Raw genomic sequence first — 14,494 nt, 5'->3', positions numbered from 1 at the left:
TACCTGCCAAAGTAACATCCACATGAATGACAGGACCAAATGTTTCCCAATAGAACATTGCCCAAAGCTGCCTCCAACAGCTTGCCTTCTTCCCATAGTAAAAAATAGGATAGAAAGGCAGATTTTTGTTTTCGCAAGCACTCTGGGTTGTGCCACTATGTAACACTCCTGGGTGTGTCAAATAACGTGTCACCCAAAGGATGCCATGGTCCCTCTTGTTGGTCACTGCAGGACATAGTGGCTAGCGGTTGGAACCGCAGGACCCAGGCTATCCAACACCCCTGGAAAAGTCAGATAGTGGCAGTGCCTGTAGCTCTTGAAGAAAATTAAGATTGGTCTTCCAACCCACCAGAAAAGCATTTATATGCTCTTTTTACAGGGTTCCCACAGTTTAGTTTTGTTGCTAAGGTGACTAGGTTGCTTTAAGATTCCTTTTAATCTCAAAATATTTAAATATTTTTTTTTATTATTCATCATTTTATGATAAAACCACTAAATGTATTTGGGCTGGTTTGGTTTACTAAAGGTGTTCTTTAGTAAATTGGAAGGAAGATTGAGCACAGTAGACTTTAAGGATGAATGAGCTGCAAAGTGCCTGCAGCTACCAGTAAGGCTTGAGTTAAAGCTCTTTTGTTACTTATTAAAATATGTAAATATTTAATCTCTATAGCTCGGCACAGTTTAACTTTTAAGGCTTTACATCTGTTAATTGACTTGATGTTTTGTGGCAATAAGGATATAAAAATTGGCAAGTCCCAATAAAGTATATAGAGGGAAAGAGCACGTAAATCATTGCTGTTCTTCAATAAAATTTCAAAGATGTGCAAAGAAATAATTAAAAAAAGGCAGCTTCTTTGTGACACAGTTGGATGTTTGACATGGACTTAGGTCACTTTGCACTATACCAACTTTACTAAGGCCGAGGTTCACATCAGTTCACACTTTAGTAAGTAAGGCTATAAATATGAACCTAACCTTACAACACCTATACTCAATGTTAGGTAGTAATCATATATATTTTTGGGGCCACTGAGGATTGCAAGTTTTAAAGCTCCTATAAACCAGAATTTCTTCCCAGTTCTTTTGTCATGCGAAAAGATCATAATTAAGAATACGTAACCAGAGTCGCTGAGCTGCTCTTTTTTTTTTTTTGGCCCAATATTTAAGTGTGTCAAGAAAAACAAACTAAACAGAAATAAATATAGATTTAGTGGGTTATAAATCAATATATTGGCATTCCAGTCATGCTCTGCAGGGCTGTGTACTAAATACGTGAGGCTTCAAATCCATGACTGATTTGGCTGTAAGCTTGCAAACAAGTCACAAATCAAACTTATTGTGCTCAGATCTCCCTGGCAGTGCCACTAGCCAAAGGATGGCTTGCCAATCTCCCCAATACAGTTCCATGAAAGACAGAGATGGGAATTGGCATCAATTGTTTACCATTATTATGGGGAAATTAATGCTAGAGCAAAGTGTCCACAGCTCGAAAGGTAGACATTGGATGTCACATTGGACGTCATTGGATGTCATTTACAATCTCAAAATGCAAATATTCCACTTGCCTATTGAAACCTAAACAGTGGTCTATATAGAGTGTTTAAACTTTAGGCATAGGTGAAGTTGTCATCCCCAATATTTGGAAAATGGCACTGGCACAATTTCAGCCAGTTTTGATAGTATTAACATTAGGGAAGCAATAATGGTTTCCAAGGTATCCAAACATTCGGGAAAGAATGATGGGTTTGAGATAGGATGAGCAAAACTCATCTTCTGTCCCTCAGAGTGGCAGACTCCTGAGACCAAACTTACACTTTTCATCTTGATAGTTATGGTACCTCCCTCCTGGGAGGGAAGTGGGTTGTTATATTATATGCTGAAAAGTTAACCACTATTGTACCACACCTCCGGAAAAAACAGACAGCTAGACCCTCATAACAAACACGTAAGTCATACATTTGATATACACCTTAAATCTCTCATTCTTTTTAAATGCCCCCTGTGGTACTGAGGAAACATGATTGCACCTCTGGCGCTGAGTTCTATGGCTTGAGTGGGAGGATGGCTCTATCTACGTACTACTACCACTGTAATAGATGGAGAAAGAGGTTGTTTAACCTCTTCCACTGACCTGTTTTGAGGCAGGAGTGTACTCTGACCACCAGAGGCATTACATAGTTACATAGAAGAAGAAAAACCTAAAACAGAACGCTGCCCACTGTTGCCACTGATGCCAGTGTCAAGAGTGAGTCCTCAGGGTGGACTTCTGTCAAAGGACTATTGAGTCAGTCCCTTGAGCATATCATCGGCATCCCAGGTGCCGTACAAATGCTAACAGACATCTGCAATGCAGGAGATAGAAATTTAGATGCAAATACAGCATAGTCATAATTGTTAGGGCGGGTGCTGTATGCTTTAATGAATGCAGAGATTACACATTAAGTGAAAAAATCCTATTTTCTCTTCTGTTCATTGAGGGACCCAGTTGGATCTTTATATCTTGACCGCTGGGACATCCCAGAGCAGTGTCAGAGGATGGGCCCAAACAGAAAACTAGAATAAGACAGAATAACACAACCCACTACCCCAGCACAGATGCTCACACCACTGCCTGTATACCTTGCAACCAAAACCTCTAGTCCTTGATGCCACAACGTCAACCTTATAGAACCTGGTAAAGGTGTGGACAGACAACCATGTGTCCACCTTACAAACTTGAGAGACAGAAGCATGACAATTAAAAGTAACCAGGAAAGGAGGTTCCCAACCTGGGATATGCCTGCACCACTGTCTGACAAATCCTACAGGAAATGGTGGACAATGAGGCTGCCTGCCTCTTCCAGGGGCCATCCATAAGAATTAAATGAAATGGAATAGAACCAGTAGCTTTCAGATAGACCCAAACAGCCCTGACCACATGCAAGTAATGAAGGGCCACATCTTTTGGGTGAGAAACAAATGGGTCCTAACTTCTAAGTGCTAGGCAAAAGACTAAGTTGATTGCTGCGTAGGAGGAGTTGGGTTGTCTTTTTGTGTGTGAGCCCAGGGATCGAACATGGAAGCTGTGGTCACTGTATAATAGAGTACTCTAAAGATAAAACAATGTGAGCGGGAACTTGGCGAGGTCTGTTCCTTGGAACATGGGTCATCATAGAAGAAAAGGTGAGCCCACAATTTCACTTTAATTGACGTATTAGGCCTATAGCCCAAGTCAAGTGAAGAGAATGACAGAATTTAATACATTTATTAAATTGCCAGACCTTTAGAACCTCTCTGTCATGGGGTTTGGTGGGCCTTCTGTGTCACCACAGTCCAAATTATTCACAAACGGATAAAAAGTGCTAGCTAGTCAAATAGGTATCAGTTCATTTTTAGCACTCTTGACGAGGGCAGGTGTGTGCTGCAGCATGGCCTGAGCTGCAGTGCCAATTAACCAATATGTATCAGAGGCTCGAAGCTGATCATCACACTCTACGGGCATTTATATCCAACAGTTATAATTCCTCTAAGAAAGCATAGGCTTGGTCCAGCGATGTCACGTGGAAGCGGGGAAAGCCCTTAGCTCTGTGCTGTCCTGACCAGAGCTTACAGTTCTTACTTATTTTCTCCATTTAGCTAAACACAGAAGCAGGAGAACAAAAGAACAGAGATGGCATGGAGCATTAAAGTAAACCTGTTGCGTTTTCCCTGTACGGCCAAAGTAAAGGTATGTTTCAATAAACACACACACATAGGTTGTGCAAGTCGATGGCACCTGGATTTCTTTCACCTATGAGTCTTGCATCTTCTCTTCTGCTCACAGTTCTTTAGTCTTCGTTCCACTGAAGATCTACTAATGAATATTCAGCATAGCCAGTGAAGGGATACATGAACATTATATAGCGTATTTAATATGGCATGGAATGACATTTGTGATTAAACCTTAGACCTTCTGCTAATGAAGAAACCGTCAGCCATTCATGCCGAACCCATCAAAGCTTCTGAAATGTCACAAACTGTTTCATGTTAACAGCTTTTGCCAAATACATGGTAAGAAAATAGAACATTTTAGCTGCATGGCAGAGACTGCCGAGTATTTCAGATTTTTACTCAGTATTAATAAGTCAAAAATGTAAAATGACTAGAAAAAAAAGAAAACATGTCTGGTATATTTATCCATAGCACATACCAGCTCTTTTGGACACATAGAAGGATCCCACTGTTCTTCAACAGTCTTCAGCAGTGCTAGCAGATAACTGTAGTCCATGGGGTGTACTTGGTGGTGTTTGCTGAAAGCTTGCCATTTTCTGTTAATTAACATGAAAGTAGGTCAAGTCATTTGAAAAGTTATATGGCAACATCCCAGAACACAGTCATTTGGGAAAGTTAATTTATGTATTGTGCACAATTACAGTTAAATCTGAAAACTCTTAAACTGAGCAGACATGAAGTATTATGGATGAAGCAGTGCTTAATACCATATCATTATTTTGTTGTTTAGGCTACACCCATACATCAAGAGTTAACTGTCTTGGTGCAATTTTTCCATCTGACCATAGAAAATCTGCAGATAATCAATGGGTGTATGGCTAGCTTTAGACTGGTCCCTGAAGCCTCTGTCTCTTCCACTGCAGCAGTCTAAGGTCCTGTAAATTAATCACGTTTTATACCCAGTGTAAAGACCTGAGGACACTGAGGAACTCTCCAATACTGTAGTGTGGGAGAAGAGAGGCTTCAGTGCTCGGAGAAGCAGGCAGCTGGCTCGGCAATTCCGGTGAGTATATCTTTTAGCACCAAGACAAAAACGAGCACTTAACCCCACTGCAAGGGTTTAAAAACCTTCTTTAAAATCAGGTGAAATAACATTGCTCAGACCTTCCTGATCTGCACTGTTATTAAGGGCCTATTCACACCATGTCAGACCAGATATGGATTCCTTTCCTCAAACTTCGGCATGCATGTTTGTAAAGTGTTTTTGATGCGTTCTGGTGTTTTTGGGTTTTTTTTTAGTCTCAGTTGGATTTCTAGTGCATTTTTAGTGCACTCCAGACCAGGAAAACAGTGACTGTGGTACAGGAACTGAACACAATGGTGGGAACTAGCCTCACTTTTTACCATAGTGATGAATGGGTATGCGTTTTTGGACCAGACAAAAAATCGTTCCAGTCTGGGTCTGGTTTGGAGATGGCATGAACATCCCAAAAATCTGCCGGGCAGCAATAATTCTCAGAATGAGATCAACAATATCACCGGTAAAATTTGGTTGAACAACTGTGAAGTTTACCAAGCTGTGACATGCATGCTGAGAGTTCTGTAGGGGCCAGATTTAGAAGATTGAGTCTGAATGCTCCAATAATTACTTCTATACTTAATATGTATTTCCTTTATACATTTCTTCCTTTTCAAACTGTTGTTTACATGAAAGATTGCTTTTAAAAGCTGCACTCTAGGAAAGCGCTATATAAATCACTCTATTATGTCCTAATCAAAGCAACTTGTGATGATGAGGCCAAATAGTTTGCACAGTAATAAAACCCCTCTGGTGTTTAGAACAGAATAGTGAGAGCACTTCAGGTGTTGCTGCTGAATCAATAAGTATCCAGTGTGCCCCTAAAGTGGACTAGATGGATGTGCCAGCGCTTTATTTCATATCACTGCAGTAGCTTAATCAATGGGCTCTGACATTTTCTCTCACTAGCTCTAGATGTCATTCAGAGGATTTAATAAAAGTTCCATGCAGTTCATTTGGAGTGTGAGCAGCTGAGGTAAGATATAGCTTCTGACAAGATAAATGTCAAAAGTTAAGAGGCACCTGGATAATGTTGTATCCAACAATAGGTTTATGTCTAGGAGACCACCCCCGGGATTTTTCACATATAAAACCTGCTTAGTTGTGCAGAGGTTTATTTCTCCTGATGGTTCCTCTTTTATCCCTTTTTATCCCTCCTTCCTTCTGGTTGGCTTTCCAGCTCCTAAACCATCTTATTAAAGTATATGATATATTCACTGAGGATATATTTTAAATTATTATTGCAGTAATTAAAGGAAAGGCATTTTTGTTGTAACTTTCATATTTTTACAAGGCTTCTGTTTTTAACATTATTTAAAGGTAGAGGTCTGTAGATTACCCACTAAGGCCAGAGTGGACTAGCCTTCACAGAGACTCTAACTGCTTAAAAGCCATATAGGGTATGCATTTTTAAATGAGTTGGTCAACTCAATGTCTTGAATTGTAAAAAAGGGTCAGTAAAACACAACCACTGTGTCATACTCCACAGGAAGAAGCAAAAACAGTCTATGTAATGAGTAACTTTGGCTTTCCATATGCACATATATAATATTCCAAACAATAGATAGAGACAAGGTTATTAACACGTTGATATAATTAATTACATCTATTTGATCTCTATAACATTATTAATCACACTATTGTGTTGCGTGTTATTGAATTGCACTTTATGTGCGTTGGTGCACTGCAGTGTCAAGTATTCTTAATGGCACCCCAACAGACCTTCACAATGCACCTGATTTGTGGTGCACGGCTTTGCTAAAAAATGGTACATGAGCTTTTTTTTGTGCATTTTACTGCGTTAGACAGCCAATTTAAATGAATGAGCGGCCATAATCCAGAGCATTTTAATGCTCTGTAGAGATGTAAGTAAATAGTCCCTCAAAAAAGATGATATATTACCTTCACATAGAAAAACTCCTTCTATCAAGGTTGAATGAGACCTTATGTATAAACCTGCAGAGTCTTTCACTGAACAGTAGCTGAGTATTATAGAACTGTTACAAGACAGATGTAAGTAAGACCGTATTCATTCACCTAATGCATATATGTTATATATACACATGTGAGAATATTGTAACTAATGGAAATACTCACATGACAGCCTGCTGTAGACTGGACAAGTCCATCTGCATACTGTGATGGGATGTAAGTGTGAATGCATGCTTGCTCATTTCTCCCCTCCAGTTCCAGAAATCAACCTGAAATGGAACAGTCATCAGTATTTCCATATTATGCCCAACCATGACGTTTTGCAGTTTCTTGTTTACTCCTTCAAAATATTCACACATACACCCCCATTCATTCACCCGAGATCACTGCAATGTTATGTGTCCCACCCACCAGCCTTTGCTCCTGTTGCAGCATGCCTGGCACTGATGGTGTTATTCTTCCTCTCAACATCATACTCAGACTTCTCCCCCTCTGGCCGGGTCTTCGGTTCTCCTCCCCACTCCACAGCGCCAAATGTTTTAGTTAAACCCTTCTTGAGCACCAAAAGATCTCTTATCTGCAAGCTGTCAACACTGGCATCTTTACAACCATTGGTTGTTCTCTAAAAATATTGGCATATTCCAGAGAATACCTTTGGTTCTCATTCACTTTCAGCTCTAGGACATAGTTCTATATCTTAGGCTCAAAGCCACTGCCTCTCATTTCATACGCCTTTAAATTTCACTCATATGTTTTCTTCATCTATATCCAGAATAGTCCATTCAATAGCTATCTGAGTTGTCTGCAATTCTGTTATTTCACTGTATCCTCTATATTACTCATACCATACACAGCAGGGCATACATAGCTCAGCAAATTAAGCATGTATCTATTTTATTTGCAGCAATTGTACATGTTGTATTCCTCTGGCTGTTCCATAGATCGGCTCACTTTTGTTAAAGTCTTTTTGACACTCCCTGATGCATTCTTGTGATTATGCTTTTGATAGTATCCATTATTCTGTGTTTAAATTGAGAGCCAGCAACAGATTCTATTTGTGTCTCAATAGAAAACAAAAACCATTGCTTTAATGTATGCAGTAAACTCAACCTGCTTGTGTTTGGACCAAATGGATTTCTTTCTGATATTTCACATTTTAATGTATAATGTACCTTTGGCTCGGTTCACAGTACAACCTGTCTCATTATAGTTATCATTATCATTTTGGTTCATATCTTATAAATATTCTTATGGGTATGGATAGACCCATAGGGGTATAGTTCTTTTTACTTCCTTTAACTAATGTCTCACAAATTATGTTATTTTCCTGTGTCTTTTTAAAAAAAAGTTCCTTGTTGCCCTGATGAAGGGGGAATTTGTTTGTTTCTCCCGCAAAACATGTTGGCTGCATTTTGTTGTGCATGCTGTCATCAGTTGAATGATTTAAAACACTTTTGACTCTTGAGACTTCTGTTTGGTATTCTCATTGACCTGATCACATGTGCATTTCTCCATTCAGGTAACCCCTCTTTTTCAAGGGAGTCCCCTGTTTTGTGGAGAGCTGCCAAGCCCAAGCCAACAAGAAAAGACAAAGGTCCCTTGTTGAGCCTAAACTGTATGATTTAATCAACATTTAAGATAACCTGTAGTGAGTAAGTATAGAGGCTGCCATTGTTGACCTCTCCTTCTGAAATGCTAGTGTCTTGGCTTTAATGTGGATGCTATGGCCCCTGTAATTTATAACTCCAAGGCTCAAGTTCTGATTTCATTCTGACCCACATGCTTGCTCCAGGTCAGTGGGGTTGATTTAATAAAGTAATGTAGACTGTTCACTTAGCAATAGTAAATGTTCACTTAGCTTAGTGAATACGGTGAAGCTGCATTCACTTTAGCCTTACATTATTTACTAAGCTAGGTAAACATTGCTAAAAGTGAATGAATCCATTTAGTAAACAAATCCTAATGCAGAATTAAGAAACAACAAGGCATCTAGTAGACATGTGCACTGGCAAAACATTTGTTTAGTTTCGATTCGGATTTTGTGTTATTTCGTTTTTCCAGATCCGGGTATGAAAGTCAATTCGGATTCGGACGAAATTAGTTAGCGGTAGTTCGTTCGAACGGTCGTTTCGTTTCTTATTCGTTTCGTTCATTCGTTCGTTTGTTGCAGCAAAATGACATTTGAGGGGAAAAAAAATGTTTTTCTCCTTCTCTAATGTAAATTTGCTGCAACGAACGAACAAGAAACGAAACAAACGTTCAAACAAACTACCGCTAACGAATTTCGTAAACGGAAAATTCGGATTCGTTTGCATTCGTTATATCTGTAATTCAAAATTCGGGTGCATCCGAATGTCAGAATTTCCAAAAATTCATCCGAATTTCGTTTCGGAACGGAATCACACATATCTAGCAATTCCAGGAGAAGATTAGCAATAGCGACCTCAGTATAACTTCTAATACAGGTTTCCTTTTATAGCATTGAAAACTAAATGGATAAATGAGGAGGACTGGGAGAACAGCTGTACGGTGATGCGGCAGGCAATTGGAGAAAAATGGGCAGATGCATTTAAAGGTGTAGCATACTGTAGTTTAAGGATTCTCAAGCAGATACCTCCCAGACATACTATTGAACGGTTCAGGGGGTACTTCTGCCGGATGCTGGTCTGTCAATGATCTAATAATAAATCATCTACTGTAGAACATATATTTAGTTCTCTTGATAGCACACTGGGTTTGTTTGCTAATCATTTATTTATCTATGGTGTTGGCTACACAGCAGTAGTAATAGACATTACACTGCTGTTTCTTTTTTTTCTTTATTCTGACACGGAGCTGTGTCAGAATAGAAACAACAACGTTTTTGCCCATTGGAATGCATTGCTAGATTCCTATTTGCTATTTCAATTTGCAATAGCCAATAGTAAACTAGCATTGTACCCGCCCTCTGCTGAAGTTCGGTCCCTCTGAGGGACCGAGCAGAACAGCTGAACCGAATGCCGCTCAGCGGCATTCGGCTATTCACTCACTGCTGTTCGGCATCTATAAGAATAGGCCGAACAGCAGTGAGTAGCCTGCCAGAGGTTCGGCTCAGCCGATCCAGATGTTGGATAGGCTGAGTCGAACTCCTTCTGCACTTCGGGTCAGCTGAACAGGCTGAGCATGGTCGGCCGACCCGAAGCCATGCGAAGCAAGCCGATGTACGGCGGATTTCAGCTGATATACGGCTGAAATCAGCCGTACAAGCCTGAAGTGAATAGCCGAATAGTGTTCGGCTCACTTCACTTGGGGTCGGTTGTTCACTCGGCTGCCCTCGGCAGCTTAGTGAATAGACCCGTTAGTAGCATTGTACAATCCTGTGCTGTTTCACAAGGCCTTGAGAAAGGTGTGCTGTGATTCGCTGAAAAGTCGTTGCACTAAAGTTACCATACTGTCCTCCTTGTTTATCTATGGGAGTCCTTTGAGTGCCTACAATACCTGTTGATATTGATATATATATGCCAGAGTGTCGCAATGACAACCAGGAACCCATTTGATCCATCAGTGTGCAGATGCAACTCCTAGCTATTAATCACACTTCTAAAAATAGCCTTAAAGCATATCTTCTAAAGCCAAAAGCAACATTTTCATATATTGCAGCATACATGACATGCTTTAGTTTCCTTTATTAGTCTTTTTTCCTTTATTTTCACCTGGCGATCAGGCCGGTTATGTTTTTAAACTTCGATTCGATAGAGGGTTGAGACAAACTATTTAGCAGTGACAGGGGTGCTTACAATGGTCAGCTTTTATTTCAAAAGGAAAAAAAATGTTGCTGTAACGGTTTAAAAAGTGTTAGCAGGAGTTCAACTTTAATTTGTTAGTCAAGTCCATTTATTTCTATCAGGCCATCTATTACTACCCTCCCTACCGGATGACAATGCTGCTGTCCATTGCTCCTCCATACAATGGAGCCATTCTAAGACAGGAAGGGTGTTATTGGCTGGATCACCAGGCAAAAAGAAAAAAAAAAAGAAAAAAAACTAAAGCAGACACCACATTAAGGATTGGTAAGCTGCAATATATTACATGATTGTGTTTCGGTTTAGATAATTTTTACATTGAAAGACACAACTTGGTAGGTTGCAAATCTTGCTCCAGTTTTAAACTAGCTAGAGAAAAAACACCTTCCTCCCTAATACAGGCATTGTACCCTTCAGTGATAACACTCAACAACCTTCTGTTACTTATATCTAAAATGGTAACAAATGCAGAGGCAGCATCTTGTTAAGTAGACATGCACTCACCTCTGCCTGCTTATGTTCATACCGGAGCAGCTGGGTGAGCAGCATTTCATGAATCACCGAGCCAGATGCCTTCTTGCTTAGCACCGTGTCCCTCTGAAACACATTTGTTAATTCAGACATTTACACCATGCTATTTGTTTTAATACTGCTGCAATTGAATTACAGCTGAGACCTGTTTCCTGGCAAAGTACATGGATGAGGAGATTGGGCATTTAACACGTAGATCAAATCATTTAGTACATTTTTCAGACTGCGACTGTGACACCGAAAACAGCATTAAGAAACTCAAATGTGCTGCTCATGTGGAATATAAAGGCTTACGCTTATTTTTTTTATCAACTGTTTTATATTGTTTTGTTTTTTTTTATGCACGGGTTCAGGGCACATAACATCAGAATCATATGTAGAACAAAGACAGCATAAACAATAAAAGTACATTAAAGCACAATTCCCATAATAAAATACTCCAACAATTCGGAATACCATACGGCGGTGTTGTATCTTTCCCTTTAAGTTATAATATAACTCAGAAATCAGTAATGCCATCTCATAAGCCAAAGTCAGGAGACATGTGCACTGGTATAGAAAACAGGCTTACATTTCTTTTAAAACCATCATATCAATAATCCTCCATCCTTCATCTTAGACTTTCAAGCTGTAAAACCCAAATCGCATGCTAGCAAAAAATCCTGCCTAATTTTTTATTTCTCTTGCACCGGATTTGGTGTCCTAAGTGAACAGAGCTTCACATTATTCATTAACATACACTTTCCAAAGTGTTTCCAGTTTTGCTAGATAAACAGCCTCTATTATTTTAGGCCCCTTTCACATGGGCATTTGTTAGTTCCGATCAGCAGGGGATATATGCACGGATCCACTGCTGATCAGAGCAGTACAGATTAGATGTCACTGTTGTGACATCCGTGCCCGTCAAGTTTTTGCGATGGGGGAAAAAACTCAACTTTTATACCCATGTTAGGTCTATAGGTCTAACGGACATGTGTCATCAGATCATACATCAGATTCGTCACGATCTGGTCCGCCAAAACAGAACTCTGTTACGTTACGTTCTGCCTCTGCACTTGAGAGAAGAAAAATGGCTATAGACTTGTGTCCAAAATCTGGTCATGAAAGAGAAAAATACTCCAGACAAAAGTGTTTTATATACGGCATTCCTCGCTCCCAGTCTTACAACGAGGTAAAATCTATAAATGGTATTTATTCCGTAATGGTGTGACAAACAGCTTTTGTTGTGAAAACACAACATCAACTCATACAGAGTTTCTCTCTGCCAGTGCCGGGATAACTACCTTGTATTTTCGAAGCATGGAAAGTTTAATTAGACAGTCCCCAATCCCCCTGAGATTATCACAAAGAGCTGATATTTCGAACTGTTCCATTTTCTTGTCAATCCTGCTGGAAATAGCAGCAAGAGGGAGAGGCAGCTTCTATTTCTATATAACTATTAAGCTATTTCTAATGGCTAACAGTTTTACTCAGAATCCACTTTAACAGGTTTCGCACAACTACGAACAAACTCTGGCTGAGGGGTTAGAGTAAGTAATTGTTCCTGTTCAGTTGATCACTACAGGAATAGTTAGTATCTATATCAATACTGGGTCCCAACAATATCAGGGCAGAGTTGTAGTGCAAATTTAGCAGTTAATTACATAAGGCTGGAAGATCAATGTGACAGCCACGAGCTATCAATTTCCAAACTGTGTTTTCTTTTTTCAGTTTCTTCTCTTGTCTGGCTACAACTAGTCATTATAGGTAAACAAAATGTAGAGGAGAGGGAATGCAAGGGCCATTGAGAGGAGACCAAAGTGTCTCTGCATGTCAGGCATGAAACTATATCCTATGTATTGGTGGTTTCTAGACTTGTTGAAAACGTTGCATACAAATTAAACAGTATGCTGCCTCCAACAGAACATTCTTGTCTTAGTTTATTCTAGTAATCCCATGACAAGATTGTGGATGTCATCATTCGTGAGCGCACGACAGCTTGGTGTATAAACACAGCCTTGAATACTAAGACATTTTCAGTGACAGAAACTCAATATAATTAACACCTTCTCTTAAAAGTCTACCTACATTTGCCTAGGAAAAGTATTGGGCACTCTGCATAGCATGTACCATAAGGTTCCAGCTTTCTGGAATGGGAGGGGTGTCAAATTTTGCCTGGGGTGGGGTTTTAATATAAAAGCAGCCCTGGAACTAGATCTTTAAAAACAAGTAAGCAATGCAAATTCCCATATTTTTGAAGTTGGACTTGATGTACCTAGAAAGAATAAACAGTTCTCTGAGCCACAGAAGCTTTACATTGTCTATTTATGCACCAGAAAATATAAATTTGCAGCTAATATCAGAGAAGGAGGTGACATAGAAAAATGTATTTGATAAAAATAGGTAGATGCCTATAAAACCTAATGCATTTAAACAATGTAAGAAAACACTTCAAAACGTAAAATAACACAGAGAGAGAATTGATCTGAAAAGCTATATTAGGGTCCAGTATTCACAGGTGAAGTGGTTTTCACATGGCTTTAAATTAAAGGCAAGCAAGCTGTGAGTGTGGTCCACAAGTAGTGTCCCTATACTGTTTCTCAATACCCCTGATGATAAATAAAATGTACAGAGGCTCATGCATATAAAAAGAGCAACCCCACTAATAATTGATTTCTCAGTTTTGGGCCAGGTGTGGCAGAGCTTGATTCTTGTTTTTCAGTTTGATTTTTACTGCCATCCGGGACCTTGTGATGTGACAACCTAAGAGCTTAGCTGCAGACAAACTACTTAGGTTACCCGCCTGTGAATATTCTTTTTGAGAATCCTTTAGATTGTATCCACGTCCTCTTGCCCCCTCACAGTGAAGCCCGTCCGCAGTGCGGGGCCCCGCGGCCCAGTACCATTTGATCCACGGACCGGTACCAGTCCGCGGCCTGGGGGTTGGGGACCACTGCTCTAAAGCATTCTCCATTGGAGTATATAAAGAACTAAATATGACTAGTGACGAGAGTACCTCATCTGAAACCAAGCTATTAGCCTAGCTATCAGAACCAGTTAGTCTATCCCTGGCACAACCTATTTAGTAATTTTGTATTTAAAAGACAACTATTACAAGAAACACAATATTTTGAGAGCTGTATGAATCTATAAATGTAATTACATTACTTTAATGCCGCCGAGCGGCATTTGGCTTGGCTGTTCTGCTCGGTCCCTCAGAGGCACAGCGCAGAACAGAAAAAGAGTGAAAAAAGTCGAAAAAAGTTAATAGAAAACGATTGTGCAGAGCTAGCAGTGACAGCTAGCTCCGCCCAATAGTTTCCTATTGTCCGGCGGCTCTGCTGCTGTAAAAAAAATAAAAATCTCCCGGGCGCTCTGGGAGCCCCCGCTCCCGATTGCCAAGAAGAGAAACCCCGCTGTGTCTTTTTTTTCTTTATTCTGACACGAGCGATGTCAGAATAGAGAAAAAAAAAAAGACAAATTCTCATTCAAAATACATGGG

The 14,494-nt window shown here is 39.9% G+C and overlaps 1 protein-coding gene across 1 annotated transcript in view; it reads right to left on the bottom strand.

Annotated features, from left to right (window-relative positions):
- BAIAP3 (BAI1 associated protein 3) overlaps positions 1-14,494 on the bottom strand; it is a 122,139-nt gene that overhangs the window by 40,446 nt on the left and 67,199 nt on the right. Inside the window, exons 12-14 of the mRNA XM_018564264.1 lie at positions 10,987-11,079; positions 6,866-6,969; positions 4,169-4,286 (exon numbers count right to left, since the gene is read on the bottom strand). Coding sequence (XP_018419766.1) covers positions 4,169-4,286; positions 6,866-6,969; positions 10,987-11,079 — 315 coding nt within the window. The remainder of the gene's footprint in view (positions 1-4,168; positions 4,287-6,865; positions 6,970-10,986; positions 11,080-14,494) is intronic.

Source organism: Nanorana parkeri, unplaced genomic scaffold (assembly GCF_000935625.1).
Source record: "Nanorana parkeri isolate BGI_ZX_2015 unplaced genomic scaffold, ASM93562v1 scaffold3, whole genome shotgun sequence".
Lineage (NCBI taxonomy): Eukaryota > Metazoa > Chordata > Amphibia > Anura > Dicroglossidae > Nanorana > Nanorana parkeri.
Note: the sequence above shows the minus strand (reverse complement) of the source record. Positions and strands in the feature narration are given on the sequence as shown.